This window comes from Phaethon aethereus, assembly GCF_964289735.1.
Source record: "Phaethon aethereus genome assembly, chromosome: 2".
Lineage (NCBI taxonomy): Eukaryota > Metazoa > Chordata > Aves > Phaethontiformes > Phaethontidae > Phaethon > Phaethon aethereus.
The window spans coordinates 153,770,619-153,794,985 of NC_138582.1; the positions used below are offsets into that span (position 1 = coordinate 153,770,619).

Genomic DNA, 24,367 nt, shown 5'->3' on the forward strand with positions numbered 1-24,367 from the left:
TGGTTTATTGCTCCTAACTTAAGATAATAATGCAAACCTATAACATGCCATCCAATCATTAGCACAGTTTAGAGAGATCTATAGGAAAATTCAATTATAAACATAACTACTTATCTGTGGGAAGCAGAAAGCTTCCACTTCATAGATGGTTCTAATTTCTTCTTGTCAATGGATCTCCTTCTTACTGCAGAACTTTTCACTTTCTCATATACATTCTTTTCTGTAAAATCATAAAGGTTCTGGGATTGGCCAGAGACCTTAGCATCAACTACTTCCATACGTTGATAATTCTTCTCATATGTTGGTTCTTTAAAAAACTTATATTCCTAATAAAAGAAGGAGACTTGGTTTGTCAGTCATATTGCTATATGAATAATGCATATTAAAACAATAAGTTATAAGCACAATTCCAGGATGCTGTGCTTAAAAATTGTATGTATTAAATGTAGAATTAGATTATAAGGATAAAATCAGATTGCCTTTCAAAGAATGAAACACTAATCTGAAAAGTAGCTGTTTCCATGTGCGAATTAAAGTTTTTGAAATAAATGAACTAGCTAAATTTGGAACTTCCTGAACATACTTGAATATTGGGTGTTGTTCAGTTTCTAATATGTTAAATAATTTGTGACACAAGCATTTTTATACAATCTAATTCTAAATGAGTTTTAAGATCTAGAATTGCAAAGTCAGTCATTCTGCTTTCAATGGATCATTTATATAAAAACCATTTGCTTGTTAAAACAGGATTTACAAAAAATTCCCACAAAAATAACAGTCATAAAACTGAAAATAGGCTGTGATAATTCCGAGTAATTTAATTTGATATAGTTTAGAATTAATATAAACACATTCCATTTCAGTTTTTTCATCTTTCTCTCAGGACAAAACACTGTTGAGCAAGTCACATACATGAATGGAGATGAGTGGCACCTACCAATCCTTCAGCTGTCTGTGTCTAGTACCATGGCTGATCAAAAATATCCAGAACAGAAAGGACTCTTGTCAACTCTTATTCTTTATTGGAACATATTCAATTTTTACAGGAAAGACAGCATACGATCACTACTTATTATTATTATTGCAGCTGTCACTACCAGATAGGTGAAAACATTCCTTTATGTATCTGATTCAAGGCAGTTTTAAGGAGACTGCCACAATACAGTCTGTTTTCCACTAGTCCCTGACATGAATTGGCTGATCCAGGGTTGCTGACCCAACTGCATAATCATAAACTAACTCATGCTAATTCTCTCGTTCTGAAAATGTACGCTAAACAAAGACAATTTAACACATGATAAACTAGACAAATCACAGAGGAATTGATACTCTAGCTTGACCAGCTAAGCACATGTTAAAAAGTGTTTCCTACAGCTCTATATGCCAACACAGCAATTCTATATGGTAGCTTAAACAAGGCCAAGAAGATATTAGAAAAGTTAATTGGGTTTGCAATATATGTGTACGTAATAAGCTTTTTGAAGCTCTCCTCTCCTCAGAAAATAAATCAAAACTATTTCCAGTCATAAGTTATTTCATGTAGGCAACCTTGGAAACACAACTTTTCTCTGCTTTTCAGAGTTCTAGAGTAGAGAAGATTTTCCCTCAAATACAAATGTTCTGCAGCTCTACACCATTAACTTGTTTAAATTCTAGTTTTAGAATGCAGAATGTACTAAACCAGCTCTTCAACAAGGCAATATGACATGACATTCCTAAACCATTAAAATGGTATAATTTATACTCTTCAGCATAAACTTATTTACACAGTCAGGGAATACTAAGTGACTTATATGACAATTGGAAGAAAATAGGACAAATTCTATTTATTTATTCTTATTTAATAAGTATACACATTTCTTGAATAGCCACAGTATCTTTATAAGAGGAAAAAACAGTAAAGAAAGGTATATTATCTCAATTATTGATATTAACATTAATCTATATTAACATTTAGGATTAGAATTGTACAAAAATATTAAAATATTACCATATTTCACCTTTTGTGGACATCAAATGAAGCCAAATCACTTTGAAAATACATAAAACCAGTAAGTATGTCTAAAAACAAATGTGACAATAGTGTCACATTTATGAAACGTAATCCAGTAAGTAGATATAACATTAAAAAAATACTTGCCTATGGGATAAATAAAGCACATTTTGGAACCTACTGCACTTTCAAACAGAACAACTTCCAAATTTAATTCCACTGCTGTTAATATAAGCTACTGTATCTATGTGTACAATTTGAAATGCTCTGTTCTTTCAGAACTGTCAAATATCTGTATCTCAAAAAAGTTACATCTACTACATCTCAGAAAATCAGAACTAAAGGATATGAAAATATCCCTGTCAATGACTTCGTTCTTGCAACAATTAAAATCACACATAAATAACCACAATAAAACTTTTAACAGGTTTTAGCCTGTAATGAATTTTACCACCAAGTTATTAATCTGTTATAACCATGCTAGAAACCTGAAAAAAAAAATTTTTATCAGGAATGATGAAACAACTAAAACTGTAGTGGCACTGTGTGATTCTAGCTAGTATAGAGCTCTAAATAAAAGCCCAAACACTCGCATTTTACAGTGGATGAAGCAACACATAGTGTGTAAATTGGATGCTTAACTCTCAGCTCTGATATTCATATCAGGCAGTTCTCATTTAAAAATTGGGCTATTATTTATATTTGGGTTACAAAGAATGAAGATAAAAATTTAAGTGGTTTTGATCTCAGAAAAATAGTCATAAAAAGTTGCCCTTTTCCATAAGGATATCATATTTTCCTGCTTTAACATTTCCAGTGCTCCATAAAGAATAACACCACAAGAGAAGCAAAACTTTTTATGGAAAATTAGAAGCTGACCTCACATGTTGGATCAAACCTCATAATAAGGTATGACAGAAGAATACGTGAAGTAGTCTATTATTTGCTATTTACGAAAGGAACATACTTAGTAGAAACTGAAATAAATCCAAAGAAAAACAATAAATGCATTTGAGAGTGTTTAAAATTCTTCATTTAGTCACAGATTTATCTTTGATAAAGAACATAAACATTCAACCAGGTTTATAAAGGAATTCTTACCAATGTACAATGTATGTCTGTACAAAGTAGAATATAAATCAGTAAATATATCAGTATATGAGTATCAGTAAACACATACCTGTTTAGGCATATTTTCTACAAATCTAGGTGATCTCTCCCGTAAAAATGTGACAATATCTTTACATACATCACTTTTTCTTTCGTAGTCAATGTCATCTTTACCCTTTAGCTGACCCTTAAAAAAAGAATAAATTTAAAACTATTAATAGTATTGCCTCACACAGGTAATTTAATCTGCGTCATAAAATAGTGCTAAAAAGCACAGAGGTCATACTGTAATGAATTAGGTACAGAAGTCTCACGCTCAGCAAAGTCCATCAGACTTCAGTAATGCTTTGTAAAGATCCATGGATCCCAACAGATAACCAAGATCTTACATAGAATTCTGCAAGTAATTACTATCAGTTAATTGTACTGTGTGTAGTTCCACTAAAAAGAATTTATGGCTTACGGCAAACAATCAAGTAAATATAAGCTTCCAGTGCAGTATGGTCAGTGTCTAAAAGAATCAGAAGATAATGTGACCTGACTAGCCTAAGCTTTATGAGCTTCATCCATTAAAAATATGCTAAGTCAAAATTTCCTTGGATTTATTAACTCCTAGGAAATCAATTTGTGGAGTTATGCCTGACAGGCATCAGTTTCTCTTCAAAATGAATGTAAGGGCTCTGGTCACTGCTTAACACACGTAAGGGACTATTATGCCTAAATAAAAACTATCTGTAAGGAAAGAGGTAACCAAAATGAAAAGTGGAAGAAAGAGATAAATAATTTCTAAAAAGCTTCCACTGAAAGGAGAAAGAACTGCTTATCATTTATAAAAAGACAAAAGCAAGCTATATTAGCCACACAATAATATTACACCTCAGATCCAGAGCAATGAGGCACTAGAGAGCACCTTTAAATAGGAATAGGGTGAAGGACTGTTATTGCACATTTGAAGACTAAACAAACACTGCTAGCAAAAAGTGCAAAACATGCTCCTAGTATAAAACTCACAGAAAAAGCACTCAAAACATATGGGAAAACTAGCATACATTCATTACTGTGTCTTCTCCTTCTGTATCAATAAACTAACTCTGCAGGTCTTACAGCCTCAACACCACTACCCTAAACCTGATGAATTTTTTATTTTAGCACATAAAAATATTCATTACTCCATGGAATCCTTTATTATTACTTACTCCATTTAAAAACACTCCTGCTGTGCTGCAAGTGACATACAAAGGATCAGTGTCATGTGGTTTGATGACTAAATAACAAATTTCTCCATGTACTTGTCTCCAGGGAGGAGCTCGGCAGCCATTAGAGAATGTGTAATCTGTAACCAATTAGCATCAGTGTTTTCATCCAGTTTTAAGCTTCATGATTAATATAACATATATACAAATAAAATTCCCCAAACAATACCTTACTCTTAAGAATTCATACTCGGTTAGGAATTAATCATGCAAAGCTCTGTGACCCATGGCCCAATCCAACTAAGAACTGCAACTGTGCTTAGTACTTTTCAGGATCAGGGACTCTGTTTACTCCCTCTACTTCCACTGAAGAAATTCATATGATTGGAGATTATTTCTATAACTAAAGACTGAAGAACAGCATTCCATACGTGAAAATATGTTTTATTTTACTTTATAACTTTAAAGTAGAAAAAACCACTTTAAATTCATTACTGAAATTAATTTAGCAAATTTCAGGCAGAAGTCAAGTACTTTAATAAGGGTGTATATGAACATAAGATATGATCAGTTCTGGACCTGATGTATATTCCAGTGATTCCAGTACTGTATCTTCTCCTTTCCCAGAGAAATTCTTGAGAAGATTTACTTCGTTATTTATAGCAGCTGGATTTAGTCTTATGTCTCTGCAATTAACAGAAAATGGTCTAAAATGTATTCATCAAAAGGATGTACTCAGAGAAATTGAAAGAGAGTATTACATGAGTGTTTTTACATTGAGTCATAAAAGTAGCAACAAAAATCTGGAAATGGGTCATCTTTTGTTTTACTTAATTTTATCTGTTAGGTTAGTGAAATTTTAGTTTCATAGCTAATATGGAACCCTTGTAACTATGAAACAGACTCAATGTAATACTTAATATGTTTCCATGAAGAAATAAACATTTATTTGAAAATATTTAACTGTAACTTTGTTGTTTGTACAAATGACTTCAATTTGCTACCATAACGCAAAACACATGCAATAAAAAACCCCACACTCATGGGCACACACTTGCATACCCACACCTACAGCAAAATCTTCAGAAAAAAAATGTTTTTTCAATAACTTAGTGAACAGTGAAAATTATTTCAATAAATTTCTTTATGTCACACCAAAAGAACTTGTTGTGGGTTAAAACCAATCTAACAATAAAACAAAAAAATGCACTGGCTGACATGCTTAGCTTCCATTTGAAATGCACTTACTGTGAAATGTGTTTCAAAGAACTATTAAGCAGTTGCAAATCCAGCTGATGAAGAAGAAGATTGATTTTCATTTTCATCTCTGTTTCAGGGTCATCATCTTTTTTCACTTTGTCAAGTAAATGCAACATGGACATATCTTCTCCTTCAACAGTCCCATATTCAGGGCCAAGAATTTTCACTATAGGATCTCTGTTAGCTGTAAACATGAAACAGAATCATATAATGTGATACTGTGTTAAAAATGATTAGGCAAGACAAACACTTAACCGCTGAATAATTTTAATGCTATTAATTTACAATAAGGACTTTAATAATGTGCATAGTTATTCATCAAATATTACTGTATGATATATTTTTTCATATCGCTCTTGTAATTTGAAATGCACTTTTAAAAACATGAAAACATTAAGAACAAAACAAAATTTTCATAACAAACAAAATTGCTTTTCACACAAAGCTTAGGATTCATTCAACCAAGAGGTGAATATTTAAATACTTCCCTTTATCAACAGCCTCGTTTCCAGAAAGTATGCCTGGCTGATCACCAACACAGGAAATCAATGGATTTAACTCACTGAAAACTGATGATTTTGGAAACAGAATTTAGTGTTAAGGAACATCTTTAAAGTTTTATATCAGCATTCCCAATGGCCCCATTACTTCCTCAGCTATGCCACCTGTTCTTTTTGGTAAACAGCGACATAACTGCATGTCAATGGGTTTTACAAAAACACTTTGCTTTGTTGAAGCAAATGAAGTCCCATGCATCTGTGAACACCTCTGCATGACACCTTGTCCGTATTATTCTTTCCTATTATTTATGGCTGATCACTGTCAGTGACAGGAACCTGAATTAGATGGATCTGAAGTTTGAGCAGATCCAGTATGCTGGATATAAATGCTCAAGTATGAGCAATTATATTTTAGTATTGCAGAGGCAATTTCTACTACTATTACCAAAGAATATTACTGATCTCTTCTACCTCCAGTGAGAGGAGGATATCCAGTTTAGCATATCAAGGGGCTTGTCAATTTGAAAATCTAGGATTTGAATATGACAGAATAAAAGTACTCATACCTATATTTTAAAAGCCATTGTGAGAAGGACCTGAAAGTGCTCACTGTAAACCTTGTGTGGGTAAAAATGTCTTAAGCACATAAGTTTTTCTTTGGCTACTTTTTAAGGAGGTAACATTTTAAAAGAGGATTAAGCTACAAGCATAGGAAAAACTGCTCTTAGCTTCCAATAAGACATTCTTTTTCAGAAATTTAAACCTACTGTCTGTTGCAATAGCTGGGGTATTACTCAGTACACATGAATTTGTATATAAGCTTCAACAGTTTTATACTAATTTTATTCCAGATTTCTCTGTTATTGATTTCTGTGAAAAAAAAAGAAGAAATAGAAACGTCATTAAGTTCTGGATCAGCACCTCTAGCCACCTTCACAAATCAACACCTTCTCATATACTTAAAATGAAGGCATGCCTTTTCTTTCTTCACATTTCATAAACACAAACTGAAGGAGAGGACATACTTTGTAAGAGAGAGGAAAGATGAAAAAAAAGAAGAAAGGAAACCTTCAAGGCATGCCTGTGCTTCCTTTAACTTTTTATCCATAGCAATTTGTAGCAAACGGGACAGCTGGTCAAAACTGCGAACACTGAAAGTTGATGCCGTGAGAAGAAGCAATGGTTGGCCATCTTCACCTTTGGCTTCAGACTGAACGGTTGCTCCACTAGAAAAATTAAATTATATCTTTTTAAAATAAGAACTTTATTAAACAGCAAATTTTAAAGAATAATCTTGAATGTTATTCAAGCTTCACATGATAAAGCATGTACAATTTCTTTAAACTGTATTTCAGAAAATTTCCAAGGTATAGTAATTTATTCACTGCAAAGCAGCAGGTGGATGTGCCTGAAGGAGACTGTCACCCTGCAGGAAGCCCATGCTGGAGTAAGCTCCTGGCAGGACTTGTGCCCCTGCAGGGGAACATGCTGGAGCAGTCTGTTCCTGAAGGACTGCACCCCATGGAAAGGATCAACCCTGGGGCAGTTTGTGAAGAGCTGCAGCCTGTGGGAAGGTCTCATATTGAAGAAGTTTGTGGAGAACTGTCTCCTGTGGGTTTGACCGCATGCTGGAGCAGGGGAAGAGTGACGAGGAACAAGCAACAGAGACAATGCATAATGAACTGACCACAACCCCCATTCCCTGTCCCCCTGTGCCCCTTGATGGGGAGGAGGTAGAGAAAATCATGAATGAAGTTGAGCTTGGGAAGAAGGGAGGGGTGGGGGGAAGATGGTTTAAGATTTGGTTTTATTTCTCATATGCTACTCTGACTTTTGATTGGAAATAAATTAACTCGATTTCCATGAGTCGAGCCTGCTTTGCCCATGATGGCAATAGGTGAATGATCTCCTTGTCCTTATCTCAACCCATGAGCCTTTTGTTGTCTTTTTCTCCCCCTGTCCAGTTGAGGGGGGGGATGTGATACAGCAGCTTGGTGGGCACCTGGCATCCAGTCAGGGTCAACACATCGCACAGGACTCATTCCTAACACTAACAGAAATCACACAGTTAATCACTGTTAGATGCATCTTGTAAAAAAATCTTAGGAATAGACAGTGCAAGTCGTATAAATCACTAACTAAACAGGTCTGTATCACCACCGAGATAGAAGAATCTCAAACTGTCCAAAAACCCTACAAATTTTAAATCAAAGTTTTCAATATATACCAGTAGAACACCCACCCATTTCATCCTCCCAAATACACTAAGGCTTTCTTCATGCTAAATTAACACAGGTCTGCTTTGTAGCTCACCTTTAACATTTCAAAACACACTGCAATTCAGACTTACTTAATCTCATAACCCCCTCCAAATTCTGAGCAGCTCAACTGCGTTTTCCACTCAAGGGGCACTCTGAAGACAAATGCCGCTTCCTGAGGATGTCTAGTGCTGAAGTCCTCCACAAATTTAATAATCTGATTTAAAAGAGATTCGTTCAAAGGGGTGATTTCGAGTGTGCCAGTTCCAGAACCAGCAGCAGTCCACTGAGCTGCTCTTGCCAATGCCGATCCCATGGTCTCGACTAGTATCGAAGATGTGCACCTTAGCAAAGAAACACAGTCAGAGAAAGACCAAACTGAGCCCTCAAATTATAAATGCAATATGCTGTGGGTGCTGTAATTTGAAATAAACATATCTAGGAATAATTAGATTCTTTTAACTCATTTAAATCCCTGAAGTAGGCAAGGCGGTATTGGAGAACTCACAAATATTTTTTTTTAAAATACGGAAACCTGGTGAATACACTGGTTTTTTCATCTTGATTAATTAATTCCTGGTGCTATTAGAAACTCAGGGAGCTGACAGCATTAGGTCTCTGTTACGGCTGTAACAAACGGCTCTCAGGTTCTCCTTGTAAAGTTGATGCCACTGTTAAAAACCCTATGTGCAGGGGACAGGCACATACACCCCCCAACAATGACACCCCCACACATTTTCTTTAGATGGAGGAAAAAGGGAGTGTCAGACCCGCCCGTGAAGCCTGGAGGGGCCGAGAGCCACCGAAGTGAGACGGGTGCAGGGAGGCCTCGCCCCGGCGGAGAGGCCGGGGCGCCCGGTAGGGCGCCGGCTCACCCGCACGCCGCTGCGGCAAGGGCTGCTGCAGGCGGTGGGGGGGATCCTGGAGCCCGGCGGCAGTGTGGAGCCCCCCGGGCCGCAAGGAGCCGGGCAGATGGACGGCCCTCACCGCTCGTCCCCGTACCTTGCCTCGGGTGAGCCGCGCCGGCCCCCGCCATCGCCGCTCGGTCGCCGAGGCCGGCGGCGTTGCTATGGGGACGGGCCACGGCGGCAGCCGTTACCGGGAGAAGCGGGTAAACACAGGCGGCGCCCGGCTGTGGGGCGATGCCCTGAGGGGAAGGCCGAAGGTGTTGCATCCCGGAGAGCAGGAGGATGAGTGCGACGAGTGGTTGCTGCTGCAATCACGACGTCCCTCAAAATCCGGTGGTGCTGAGGTAGGGGCACCTTAATAAGGCTCGCGCTGTGGCAAACCCATACTTCTGACGTGGAAAAGGAGGCTGGGAGCCAACAGACGGGTCAGGCATGTGGTCGTTGGTGCTATGGAGGAGGCTTGTGTGCAGGGTGGTGGGTGGTGGAGAGAGTGAGGCTGAGGCTAAAGGGGTAGGGAATTTCTCATTAGAAGGTAAGAGGGCCTACATGTTTTTGGTTTGGAATTAAATAATGTGGTTTGTTAGATTTACTTTCTATGGGAGTTTAAATGAAGACCACTTAATACTTTTTAGCCTGAATTTTAGCCAGTATAACTTAAACCTTTCACTAGCTTTCAGTCATTACAAGAAAGCAACTTTAATGCATAAGGTTAACATTGACCACTTTTTGTTCTTGAGGCAGTGTGACAGATGATGCCTGAACAGGTTTTTGTAATGTGAAATTAGTGTTTCTTGAAAGAAGTAAAGGAAACATGTATGGACAGTGCCAATGAATAAAGTCCTTTCATATACTGAGGGCAGCATAACACTATAAACATGAAAATAAAGCACCCCATTACAGAACGGAAATTAGTATTTCCCCAGTCATATTCTTGATCCATAATGTGAATGAGCTATCACTTGGAGTAAATTTTTAAGTTATATAGCTGCTGCTCCACTCCCACCTGCCTATCTCCTCTTTTGTACCACTGGGCAAATAAGAACTTTTTTCCCTGATTTCCCTTCCAACCCATAAATCCCCCCTAGTTTTGTTATCTGGGTCTGCCAAAATACCTATCAGATGATAAAAGTGGACTTAGATTTGACCTAGGAAGGAATGGTTACCTGTTGCATGCTACCTGAAGTTAGGAATCTATGTTCAGCTTTCGAATGCATGTGTCCTTCTGAAGGCTTTTGAAAATGAACCTTCCAAGGACAGTCCAACAGAAGTAACCAGCTGTCCTGAGAGTTAACATAGAGTTAACGTAGCCAAGCGTTATTTTACCAACTCAGAGCTCAGCTGGGTAAGAAACCTCTAATAATGAGGAAGGTCATGGAATGTATGTGGGATGTATCTCAAAGAATAACAGTGTGGGATTAATAAATTTTTTTCATAGAGATGATTGTCCGTGTGCATTTTACTTACTGAAACTTCCAAGCAGTAACTACAGATAAGTACATGCAGTCTGCACAATAATGACTTAAGAATAGCATTGGCTTTTCTTGTTTCCCTGCATAACTTTGAGAAGATAGAAAATGAATCATTTGATTAGGTGAAAATGAAAGAGCATTTTCGTAAAAAACCTGGATAAAGACTTAATACTATTTCTTTTCTTTATGGAATGCTATGTATGAAGGCATTTCCAGAAAGGATTAAACCTCTTCTTTTTACTGAAATAATGACCATTAAAAATTTGAATTAGGTGGGCAGAAGGTGCAAACAGCAAAATGTGAAAGAGAGTAAAAGTATTCCCACCATGGGTGGTGGGCAGTGAAGACACTGAGTTTTCACACAGAGCTGAGTATTTTAAGCAAGAAGTCGGTGGAGTAAGAAATAGAATTCCTAAATGAGATCACTCTGTTCCACTGAACAGCAAGAAGGAAAGATATTTCAGTGGCGAAGATAAATGGGATGATTTGCCCTCAAAGGGTATGCAGCTCCAAAGGGTATGAAGCTCCATAAAAGGAGCTTCACTAACTAGATTAGGCTTAGTTACCAGTGGAACTTCCCATGGGGACAGATAAGTTAAAAAATGAAAAAGCAGAACGCTGCAAGCCAGCAGCAAGGAATGCTGCTAGAATCTGGTTAGAAGCTAAAGGGCTATGGATTATCTAAAGGTTGGAGGTGCCCTTCCCCTTTCTTCTTTGGGGTGAGCAAATACTGAGTTTGTAGCTCAGCTGTACTCATAGGAAGACTGTTCCAACTCTTCTGAAGACTAGAAACCATCTGATTTCATTTCTAACCTCACTTTCTTTGACTAGTTTGCGTCTATTTGTTCTTGTACCAACACTGGTCCTTCACCTTATTTTGAACAGCTACTTTTCCTCCTCGGATTTTACACCCAGTTTCTGAGTTAGAATATTTTCTCACAGACTTCACTTTGCTAGGCTAAACAAGTTTAGTTCCTCTAGTCTCAGCCTGCAAGTTCTTAATTTCTCATACCATCTTAATATCCCTTACTTGCCTGTGTCCCAGTCTGAGCTTGTTTTTCTTAAACAGATTTGACACTATTTCTCAGGACATTTCGCCAGGACCCTTTGCAATGGTATTAATAGTCTTTTTTGGAAGTTCCTCAATTACTACATTCTAGGATTACATTTGTTTTTCACAGCATATTAGGCATTGTTGTCGCCTTGCAATTTTTAATCCATTATTTTTATCTTCAGCCAACAAGTTTGTAGCTTTCCACATATAGTGGAAAAGGGATATTTCCTGCGTATAGTATTGCAGTTTGCCCTTATAAAATCAAATTCCATTTCAAAAGAAAAAAAAAATATTTATAGCACACAGTTCTCTATCTTTTGGTCACCATCCTCTTCCTCTTTCCAAAGTAATTTTTGAATGTGATAGCAAATTTGAGCCATATTTCACAGAGGGTTGTGGTCTTAGAAATAATTAAGCTCCTACAAGTTTTGTAAAACCTGAGGTAGTTGAATGGAGGGGAAATAAAAAATAATGCCCTTGCACTAAGGCAGGCATATGAACCGCAGATGACGTTCTGTAGCAACCAGCCAGCCAAGTGTTTTGTTCACCCTGTGCTGGCTAATTAAAACATGAGTAACCTCAGCCTTGCCCAGTAGGTGTTTTATGGGGAAGGTAGACAGCAGAAGATTAAGGGAGAAAGCACATAATTCAATAAGAAATCAGATCTCATTACTTTTGCTGCTTATGAACTCTTTCCCTGACCTTCAAGTCAGACAAGAAGGTTAGGGAGCCTAGGGCAGAGATGGCATTTGCACCATGCTTGCCTAATTCTATAAATTAGTAGTAGTAGTACCTTTATGTTATTCTTACATTTTAATGTAAAAGATATTTTATAAAACAGTAGGTGAAGTGTTTGCCTGAGCATAGTCAAAGATGAGATCATTTGTTACTGGCACAAAGAAATGGGGAATATGAAGAATTTGTTAACATGGAGAGATGGGCGATTGGAAATTTTTTTTTTACAATCTCAAAGTTGCAGCCAGAATGTATAAGCATTTTTTCTTGTATATTTTCCCTCACATTGTAGAATAGGGTGTAGATTATTACTGTTAAAGTAGAACAAGTTGTAAAAAGCAGTTGTAGAGGCTTACATAAAATAAAAAAGCCATTCAAGGTGAATAATACCAGCTATTCCTTCTGATAAATAGCAGTTTAGCTCATCAGCTTCATGGGCAGTTTGTCAGACAAGTTGAAAATCAGGAGAAAACAAGGTAATATTTGCCGATTTGTTTTTAGTGTTCATTTGCTTGCTCTTGTTGCAAAATTTATATATTTTTGGCATTCACAAAGCAAACAAAATTCCTACCGTTTTGGTGAAAAGGGCTTAGCTAGAGAAATAAAAAAATCCAGTTGTGCTGCATTTATTTGATTTTGTATCAGTACAAATGCACTATTTAGGTGCCTAGAGTTGTTAACGACCATTTTTATGCATCTTAAACTCTCATAATCCATTGTTAGTTTGTTGCGGTTTTTTGTTTGTTTTTTTTTTTAATTAGGAAGTAGTGTTTTGTGGAATGGCAGGGTTTCACCTCAAGGTGCAACCTACATGAGAATGTAAAAAGAGGGAGAGGACATGATGAATCTGTTGATGTCTTTTCTTTAAGCATGATTTTATGGAAAACAATGTTCAAAACCTAATCCCTAGAAAGCAAATGACTACTCATTTTTCTCTGAGTCTCTGATTTCTGTGCTGTGATCTCCTACTTACCTCTTGTTTTCTGAGTAATTATGTGCTTCAAAAAATACCAAATGATCTGAAGTGAGGATTTTTAAAGATTGGACGTTGTGCAATACACTGTCTTGGCTCTAGAAATTAAAAAATAGAAAAGACCATTTTTCAGTGGGACTCAATGCAAGGGACAAAGGTATCGAATGTTGTGCATGGGTGTCTGGCAAAGAGACAGTTACTTCAAAAATTTTCAAGGAAAATAAAGCAGGACAATATTTTGGTTAGTAAGTTATAGATTAACAATATCTGGATAGTTATTTTCTGAACAATTACAATAACAGAGATTCTGCTGTTCTTTTTTAAAAATGCCTTCCAGATGGGAATCATGGTTTACAGTCCAGGATTGAGTGTGATTTAATAAGTTTTTATCAGTAAAGAATATAATATTTCAGAATATGAACTGTGTTACTAGACTGTGCTTCACTCTGTTTGTAGATGGTTGTTTATTCCCTTTCGTTCATTTCTGTTTACTACTACCCAGGTCTTTTGAATATTTCTGAGTATAATTTGGAAGAAATAACCAGTGTGGTATAATAACCAGATGACTGTGACTATATCATCATAATATTTGGAGTACCAGGTTAGATGACTGTGATTTTGAAAGACGTAGTAAATGAATTCACATGTTTTCTTTGTAGCATCAGAACAATATATAGGTCAGGCTATCAGAGACCTTAACATGATTGTTAAGGTCCCTGATAATATGGTGGGATATTTTTTCAGTGAAACTTGGTCTGTTTTTTCCCAGGTTTGTAATACTTTAGTGGGGGATAATACATTCAAGGATTTTTCTTTTTAATTCCTGCATTATCTTTCTACATCTTCAACCTCAGTTCCCTCTTCATGTAATAGTTTGTCTTGATATTTCTGCTATTAAAGTATGAGTACATAATAACACTGAAAGAGAAAGCTTCAGAGAAAGATATCCTGGTCTAGAGTTATTTAAGTATATTAATAAATTTTGAATTGTTTTAAGGTGCTGACTTTTACAGGAGAAGTTACCAAAGTGTTGACTCCATTAGCCACCTTAATTTGTTCATGTAGCGGTACAAACCCTTACACACAGAAAGGATTAATGGCTGATTCTCTTTATTTTTCTGATTGATTCTTCCCTGCATAAAAAATTTTGCTTATATTTTTGCAGGGAGAAAGAATATCTGTGGATTTTGATGTTTATATAAAATGCTTTTTCTAGAACTAGTTAATTATTCTGACCTTACTAGTATAGCAGTTCAGTATTCATAGAAGCTACATAATATCTTTTAAAACTTGCTCGTCAGTTAGTTGAATTACTTTTATGGGTGAATTATAATTACAAAGCTAATGCAGTTTCTGTACAGCCATCAGAAAGATACAGAAGCCATTTAAGGCTTCAATGTAAATCAGGCATTCTCATTTATATATAAAAATGGAACTTCAGCAGTGATATTTTTCTCTGAAGTAGTAGAGACTCAATTAAAACAAAACAAAACCAAACCGACACAATATTTATCCAAAATAATGTGTGCCAAGTGGAATGGAAAAAGTGCTAACCCTGCAAGTTAGAGCACCTTACACTAAGGCAGGGGTATCCAGAACCACTTTTCACCTTTGCAATTTAGAAAAAAAAAAAATTTACTTTCTGGCTAGTAAAACAAAAAATGGAGAATTATGTTAAAATGTATGAAGAAAAATTGCCAGCTACACTTATTAGTTCTATGTTTAGCCTGTAGTGCTAGACGTTTGAAATAACTTGATATTAAAAGTAATACTGCAGAAAGTGTGTTTTGTACTGTGATTGAAGACAGTGTTTTTAGCTTTCAAACATAAACCGTTTGCAAGTGAATGCTACTGACATGCCCAAATGCTTTTTTCTTTCTTAGTGGTTTCTAAAAATTGCCTCCTTTTTCAACGGGAAAAAGGGAGAAAGGATTGGGCTGTTTGTTTTGGGGTGGGAATGTGAAAGAGAGATTGTTTTAAAATTAGAAATAGAATGTCATAAGTAGTCTCCATTTATGGATTTCTTATCCTAGAGGAAAAATGAGAAGTATTGGTGGAAATTATTTTGAACTGTAATGTGCTGATATTAATTGGAAAGAGTTTGGCTGTTTCACGAAGACCAGATTCTCACACTAGGTGCTAATACAAACATGCAAAGGACACTATATCATTAAAGAGAATTTAAATTCCTTTTCTTTTCAGGTATTCAGCTTCCAGTTATTACTGTGCTAGCCCCATTTCACTGCTTAGGCAATCACCAACAGTAATTCTGGGTAATTCCCTGCATAGTTTTTATTAGAAGTAACATAAAAAAAAATTCAAAAAATGGAAATCATTTTTCCCCCGTTATATAATCAGAAAGAAAGCCAAGACTGACATCAGGGCATTTTCTCTTCTTTGTAGGTCATTTTAAGGCAGAAATTCAAGCACCTTGGAGCAATCACTGGTTTTGAAGAGACTGCTTCTATCATTTGTGGTGGTACGGTAATATTATATGGGAAAATGTGAAATTGTGAGAGGAGTGGAGATCAGAATAAAGCCAAATCGCTACAGGGTTTGAGCAGCAACTGGCTGTAAAATTAATACGGAGCAACAGTTGGATGTTGCAAGGTTGAGCATTAATCCAGTGCCTGGTAGAAAAATAATTTATCTAAATTTCTGTTTCATAGTGTTTGTACTGTGCGAGCTATTAAACAAAGCAAGCTAAAAAAGCAACTCTCCTTCAAGTCCATAGCATATATTTGATGATACTGACATCTTCACTCAACTTGGATGAAAAATAAGAAGTCGTGCGTGGATGAGAATAGGGATTATAGCTCCATTCCAAATCCTTTTACAGTAGAACTTCAAATTGGGGAGGAAAGTTGCCTTTTTATCAAAATTATTTTTATTGAGAGAAGCAGAAATGCGTGTTACATATACATGTCATCTTGCATAGTGTACATTCTGATACAGTTAATTCAGCCAATTTTCTGGTATTATTCTCAATATCTGTGCCATGGATATTGGAGTCCTCCATATGGGTACGTTTTTCCTCTGATTTTTTCCATTTCTTCTTCTGGTAATAACTGTATAAAATCAAGCTTTTTAGTTGAAATTTAGAATCATTAAGGTTGTTCTAGAGGATCTGAAGCTCTCCCACATTTTGGTAGGTAGTTATTTTATTGTAGAAAGATCTAGCTGTTATATCTTCATTTATTTTTTAGCTCAAGCAGAGATGGAGATTAAAGCTATCTATTTTTAAAATCTCTCTATTCTTTTTCCATCCAATTTATGCATAAGTGAACATTTCAGTTCATTACAAGAACTGTTGATTTCCAGCAAGCCTTCAACTCTGAATGTAAAATCTGGGGGATGGAGCAGGCCACTTTTTCAAAATGCATGCACATGTGCTCTGTTCAGATTTGGGAAGAATAACACTGAATAGTTTGAATGTAATTTTTCCTGGAATATCAAGTTAGCATCTATTGCTTTGCTATTGAAAAGGTTGCTGATTATCATGCGAAAAGACTGTCTTACTGGGTGGTTTGAAATAATTTCTCAGAGGTGGAAGGGGATTCTGTCCTTACTGGAAAATCATACATGGCAAGACTTTAGTATTGGCTCCCATTGTCATCAACAGATTTCTGTCATCGATTTCATGGGAGGAAAAAATTGGTCCATCAACAATACTGTCAGACAGCAGAGAGTTAAACTTAATTTTTACCAGACTCAAAAATTCTAGTACCCATGACATTCTAAAACATGGTTTAGTTATATTAATGACATTTTTCTGCTGAGATTTCAAAGGTTTATGATTTGTTCTAATTTTGGTACAGCCTTTCACACTGGAAATAAGGATAGTCTTTGTATGCCAGGGATCAGAAGCAATTAGGCTTAAGATTCTGAAGAAATCTACTACCAATTAGCAGTTTGCTACTACTGTCAAGTAAACATAAGCATATTTAAGCATGGTAAGCCCAAAATTATACCCTTTAGTGATTCATTTATAATGGCACTTTACTCTTTTGATATTTTGGTTCAGTAACACCACTAAATTTGAAGCCATGACTTTTAAGAGTTAATAAAAGTTTTGTGCCATTAAAATTAATAAGTGTAGAATAAAATTTGAGGATCCAAATCTGCAAATTTTTATGCAAGCAGTCCTTTGCATCTCCTACTAGATATGCTACACTGCACAACAAGTATGATGTAGAAATTGGTGCCAAAGCTGGCTCATGGACTGGAAGCAGGCTAGCCTATTTGTGCAACGCTTTGCCAAAGCTAATTTACTTTGCTAAAAAACAGGGTAAATTAGACAGTGTGCAGCATTAAGCAACATGGTTAAACTGCTTCCAGTTACCCCGGCTGGCTCCCTTTGAGCTGCTTTGGCTACCTCGCCATAGCACTGTGTTGTGCAGCGCAGACATGCCCTGACTAAAATTGATGTGTGTGAAATTTTATTCATGTAAGGAAGGACTGACGAATCGCACCCATCCTTTCTTCTCCAGAAAGTCTGTCCTCAGCTACATGCAGAATGTAGAACTAAGCATGTCTTCAAATAACTACAGTATAACTGTCATTGCATTTGACCTCAGAAATGTGATTCTCTGAGTAAACACAGAAAATGGAGGCACCGCAACTGATTATAATTAAATATAAGTGGCTAAGCACAGATCTGTGGTATAAATAGATGTGTTACGGCTGACAGTTAAAGTTTGAGTTCAGCTTACGTGTGAGCCTTTGCATTACTCATGTAAATCAATGTTCTCACTTACAAGAGAAACCTCATAATTTACCACTACCCATAAAGTATTCTCGCTGTAATCAATAGTGATTCCTATATGGAATTACTGTGCAGAGCAACCTTTCTTCCGTCCATATCCTCAGCATGATTGCTGTATGGTTTGGCACCACGACAGCAAAATATCCAGTGAGCTCAGTAGTTTTCTGCGTGGAAGGACTTAGCTGTCCTAATTTGGTACAAAAATTCCATTCAGTTTAAAGTAAGCAAAACTGGAATTAAATACTCCACATGGTGAAGAATTGAGTAGAGTCTTCGGGGAGGGAGGGAGGAATTGTTTGCAATAGCACTGTATTGAGACCTTACAATTAAATTCGGCTTGATTTTATTCTATATAGAAGTAGAATACAGTAGTTAAAAATACTTGATGTTGTCTGCCATACTGATAACAGTAAACAGTGATCTGGTGATTTTTTTCATCTCCACTTTTGGTGATAATTATATATGCTGCATTTGAGACCAAGAGCAGACCATATTCAAATGAATCTCAAAACATTTTACTGCTTTCTGATTATGTGAGCACACCATGATGCACGTACAGACATGCTGTGCTTGGCTCTTCAGTCAGCCAAACAGGAATGCTGCGCGCGGGGGTGTTTCTGAACCTCTCCACTCCTCTGGGGAGCCTGGGGGTGCCTGTGCGGAGGCAGGGCTCTGAGGCACTCTCCCAGGGCACCTTGTGGAGCCACAGTCCCTGTCTGATGGGATTCCCTTCTATAAAATGGGCTGAAGCTTAAAACAGTAAGGAAGGCAGTAACTGAAGCATGCAGGAACCTGAGTCCTCCGTAACTCACCACTTTACTAGACAACCCCACAAGTTCACGGGCAATCACCTGTGAACCCAGGACATGAGCGAGATCCTTCCTGGAAGCAGCCAGTGGTGTCAGTAAGTGGTAGGTGTGCTCAGGGCACCTGGATTGAAGTGAACCCCTCAGGGAATCCCGTGCAGGCTTGTCTTTTAATGGGGTTAACAGAAACCGTAGCTAGAAGTTCAGAGTTCGGTGTACTCGCAGAAACCTAAGCTTTGGCACTTAGGAGACTGACAGGACCAAAACAACAGAGCCAAGTGAATTCAGATTTTACAGTCAGTAAAACAGAGGTTTTCTGAATCGCTTTTGTGGATTTGGATTGCCTGAATTCCACTTTCAGTGCCTGGTGTGCATCCTGAGTGTACGGCTCTGTGTTCCAACAAAAATACAGGCTACATCTCAAATAAACAAAATTTAGAAAGTAATTGGTTTTCCATTTTAGTATGTGTTTGTGATTACCAAAGTAAAAAAAAATCTGTAATTTTCTAGTTACCTATGTAACAAACACCTCTGATGGAACTGAGTATACCTCTTCTAGTTACATAAAACAGACACTTCCAAATGTAATGTTTCATAAAGCTGTGATTAACTAATGGGGGAATGGAAGGGTTTTCTAATAGAATACGGTAAATATGCTAATTAAATAGCACTTCAAAAAAAAAAAGTCGTAATTCTCCTTGGCATTGGATTACAGCATTAAGGAGTGACAAAGTATATTTAAGCTGACAAAGCTATTTATACTACAGAAATCTACAAAGTTACATGCTTTCCTGTTCTCATTGTTCCATTTCTCATATGAAAGCTACTTATTTTTTGCTTTGCCCGTCTTGATATGAGGATAGCTGTGTATTTATATGCTATATGTTTTTTGATATAATTTGTGATTTATAAGATCCATGTTACATAAACCATCATGTTTTGTTTTGAGAGTAAGCAGAAGAGTAACTCTTGACTTCAGGAAGTATCTTCCCATAAATTGTCTTATGTGTCTTTTTCAACTTTTATCAACAGAAGAGTGTAGTATTTTTAAAGTGTTATCTTTTTGTTGTACAATGCTAAGACTATGGGAAAATACAGAGAGGCTGTTGAATCCCTAGTGATTGCTTTGCATATAGTCAGTAAAAACATATATGTACTCACAACATTGCTTTATTAATGGGTTCTTCAGTGACTTTGCTCAGTGATACAATAAAATCTTGATTAAAAAAGATAAGCAAGATGAAGGACTGACAAGTGCTAAACAGTAACTTTACTTTAGCCGAAGTGTCTTAAAAGCAGCAATTGTTCACAAATACTGCATTTATATGTAGCTTGAAATTTGCTGTACTTATTTTAGGTACAAGGAAGGACAAGCCCCTTCAAGCTGTTCTCCAGCCATATGAACTGAACTCATGAAGATTTATCTTTGTAATCCCTGCCTCCGCTTTTCTTGACTGCCTCATTGAGATGCATGGTGCCTGATTTCTCAGTATTCATTGCACAGCAGTGCTTACAGTCACAGCACAGCTCCTGCTGCCTACAGCTTGCAGTTGCAAGTGCTCAGCACTTCTACAAATTACACTCTACCGTACCAAGCACCAAGAAAAACACAATTAACAACCACATGTGCAAACTGACTAGCATCACACAGGAAATCTGTGGCAAAGGCAGGGATACAATTCAGTTCCCCAGGGCTGCACTCATGCCTTAATCATGAAAACATGTTCTCTTCTCTACAGTTGTCTGCTTCATTCACTACGTACTTCCAACGGCTGCAACAAAGAAAGTACAGATTGCACAGAGCACACTCGCTTTTGCTACGCAATGATTCATCCTCCAGCGCAGGTCTTCTCTATACACTACATAACACAGAAGACCCATGGAAAACTCTCTGCTCTCAAAGGAATCACACACAGTTCCCTCACCCTCACCACTCACATATCCACCAGAGTCCTTGTCCCTTTGTCTGCCTCTTCTACCACCAAGGGAGTTGGGTGCATGGGAGTGACAAGATTCCTGATCCAATTCCTGTGCTTAATCAGGCCCTAGACTGCAACAGCAATGAGCAGCAGGACCGGGGATGACGGTTTTGAACGACAGGAGCCCTAGGGCTGGAGCATGCCCAGATGTTTTGTGGATTGGCTCTGGCAGGCCAATCACACACAGGTGTTTATTGGCTTGAAGTAAAAATCAGCAATACCAAGAATAATTCATCTACCACTTAGCTCTTCAAACAGAACAGGAACGAGAACAATGTGCAAATCTAAATGGCAGGTAACAGCAGCTATTAGCTACAAGCATGCTTTATTCGTGGAGTTGCTTGCATGATGAACTTTTTCCTTTCCTGGCATGGACTCATTTTAGTATGAAAACTGATTATGCGTAAATTGTCAGAGGCATGTAGCCGAGCAACCATACAACTCCTTTTTTCACTAATAGCTATCATTTTAGGAACAAAAGATGCTGCTGCTAACTTCAATAAATACAAATCTACTTCTTAGAAATGTGATTTGCAGTTTACTTTCTCTTTACACTTAGAAGCTATTTAAAAGCAAAACAGATCTAACCAAATCAAAAGCAGCATTGTACACTTACATTAAGTATATTTATTTTCATACTAAAATTACTTTAAGGAGCAAAGAATTGCTATATGTGGAAAATCAAAAGAGAAATGTAAGAAACTATCCCAAAGAGAGTCCCTACTTTAGGCAGCAAAAGCTCTGCACAGCCTCTCCGTGACCTAGACCACAGCCAGCTCCGCACGATTTATTGGTTATCTTTAATAAAGCGAAATCCAAGCGCCTTTTCTGTTTTGTTACTTCCATTTTAACACTAGCAGTAGCAGACAGACAGACAAAGTTTAGTTTTAGCCTGGGAGCTAAAAGAAATACTTCTAACATGCATGTGTACTGTTACAGTCTGACTTATAAAAGCTCAGTAGTAAAGTCAGCAGGAATTGAGCACTAAAACTGGAGAAGAGTAAATGGAAAGAGACCCTGCTGTATTGCAGACTTGTGGTATTAAGGAAAGCGCTCCTTACTGCTCTTGGAAACTTGTCATGTACGTGAGCAAGGGGAGAGGTCAGGCAGTGACAGACTGCACTTCCAGCCTGAAACGGGGGCTTGCACCAAGTCTAAAAAAACTGAAAACAGTTCGAAACATGCATTTAGCTAAAAATGAATGTTATTAAAACAAATTATACCCATCATTTATAAATGTAATCTGAAAGTACTGTAGCTCCTGGCTTCCACTCAGATGATGTCTGGCAGCACGCTGTGTATCATCCACAAAGTATCTTCCAGAATCCCCAGCACCCTGGCTTCAGGTATTGCTCTAAATCTCACTAAACTCTGATGATTCTGATGTCATTTTCTAAGCCTAAAGTGTTCTTTCAAGTGACATCAATCATGACTCAACCTGGCTTCTCCTGCCATATATGACAAAGGCTCCTATTTTTAAACTTTCAGACAAATACAACCTGTATAACTTTTTTTGGCCAAAAATACATCAGTTTAAATCTCATTATTCTGAGCATATTCTGTTCTTTTGGGATGCTTGTCAGCTGGCCTATTTATATCAGGTTTGTAAGAAATTAGATGTTTTTCTAGAATTAAAATAACGGAGTTGGAGAACAGGGCTTCCACCTTGCATTTTTAACAGAATTCATGATAGTCTGTCGTTATATTGTCAAGAAGCACAGAGACTAATTGCACAAAGCCAACAATTCACTCAGCGTGGTGGTTAAAATGGATAAATGGATGAAAATGATTTGTATTAGTGCTTGCAGTCTCTTGTAAATGTGAAATACTTTCTTGACATTCTAAAACCCAGGCTGTAGAGCAAAACTGGGAGAGTAGCATTTCGTATTAATTTAAAAATGCATAAAACGATTATCCTCTTCTAGCACTCAGTATTTCACTGTTTCATGAAGACCCTAGGTGCTGCTCATAACTGGCTACACTCTTTCAACTCATCAGGTTTCTAATTTTTCTTTCAGCAGAGCAGTGCATGTTTTACTTAAATAAAATTTTATTTCCTGTGGAAGAAAATTTCTACAGAGATTCCCCACACCCAGTTCTCCCACTTGGAGAAAGTTGTAAATATCTATCTATCTATCTATCTATCTATCTATCTATCTATCTATCTATCTATCTATCTATCTCCTCTGTTTCCCATGCATGGCACTCTTGCCAGTCCCATGAACAAGCCGTTCCTTCTGTGTAAGTACCAATCACATGCATGTATCTTCATGTATTTCAGTACTGTCACTTTAGCTTTTTACTGTTCACTTTAATCACCTCGCAGGGTTCAAAGAACAGCTGGATGTATTCTCATCTGCTAGTCTTTAAAACACTCACAAAATGTTCTAGTATAAAGGATTTATAATATTTCCTTGGTTCACCCCATTTGTGTTCTTACCATACATCTGTTAGACTCTATTTTTTTACTACACTGTAGTAGAATGATGCACAGGTGTAACTGAACTGGCAAAAGTGTTAGTATTTTTCTAAACCAGATCACTTATATTTAGCACAACTGACATTTTAGTTGTTGTTCTCGTTAGTACCCACATGTATTCCAGAAGAACTGTGAAATGAAATCATCACAAAGCTACCAGCTGCACAAGTCTTCGGAAACCTCTGTCGCGTGAGTCTGTCTTATACATTACAAAAACGTGCAGAAAGGCTTAGAGATAGTTTCAAAAAAAAAAAAAAAAGAAAAGGAACATCCAGGTGGCTTTTTAACTGTGGAATACAATAAAACAGAGTTTGGAAAGTGTTACACAGAAATATAATAACAAAAACCCCAAGATATGCAGTTTACAAGTTGAAATATATAGTGGTGTGCCTTTGCTTGGGCAGAAACCAGTAAAGCTAACAGAGCACACTTTCTGTGGGTTTACTAACTGCTTGACAGCTCTGAGTTTACAAATGTGTGACTGGCAGCTGACAGGCATGCTGATCAACACTAGAAAATCTTTTAAGGCTTAAGGTTAATTATCCTGAAACACTGTTTTAGAGATTTCAGTAATAATTGCTTAAAATGACAGAGATGAATTGCTCCCTCCATTTTGAAAGCACTTGGGAAATTACTTAGAAGTGTGTGAGAAGATTTATCGGGAACACATTGTGGGTTTAAAGGAAATGAAACCCTGGATGAACAGCTAAGCAGGAAAGGGCATGCCAGTCTAACACAATCCTACAATTTGCATTAAATAATTTAGACAGAGAGTCAATAGATTTATCAGCAACACATATTTACCATCATGTGCTTGACAGGACTCAGGTGCATTTGCACTGAAATTCACTCAGAGATCTAATCTCAGATATTAATCCAAAGATA

The 24,367-nt window shown here is 37.1% G+C and overlaps 1 protein-coding gene across 1 annotated transcript in view; it reads right to left on the reverse strand.

Annotated features, from left to right (window-relative positions):
* The window catches only part of ODAD2 (outer dynein arm docking complex subunit 2), a gene marked incomplete at both ends in the record, with an annotated part of 90,269 nt that extends 81,639 nt beyond the window's left edge, over positions 1 to 8,630 (reverse strand). Inside the window, 7 exons of the mRNA XM_082015154.1 lie at positions 115 to 326; positions 3,174 to 3,290; positions 4,300 to 4,436; positions 4,876 to 4,982; positions 5,545 to 5,740; positions 7,125 to 7,282; positions 8,407 to 8,630. Coding sequence (XP_081871280.1) covers positions 115 to 326; positions 3,174 to 3,290; positions 4,300 to 4,436; positions 4,876 to 4,982; positions 5,545 to 5,740; positions 7,125 to 7,282; positions 8,407 to 8,630 — 1,151 coding nt within the window. The remainder of the gene's footprint in view (positions 1 to 114; positions 327 to 3,173; positions 3,291 to 4,299; positions 4,437 to 4,875; positions 4,983 to 5,544; positions 5,741 to 7,124; positions 7,283 to 8,406) is intronic.
* Between the last annotated feature and the right edge of the window lie 15,737 nt (positions 8,631 to 24,367).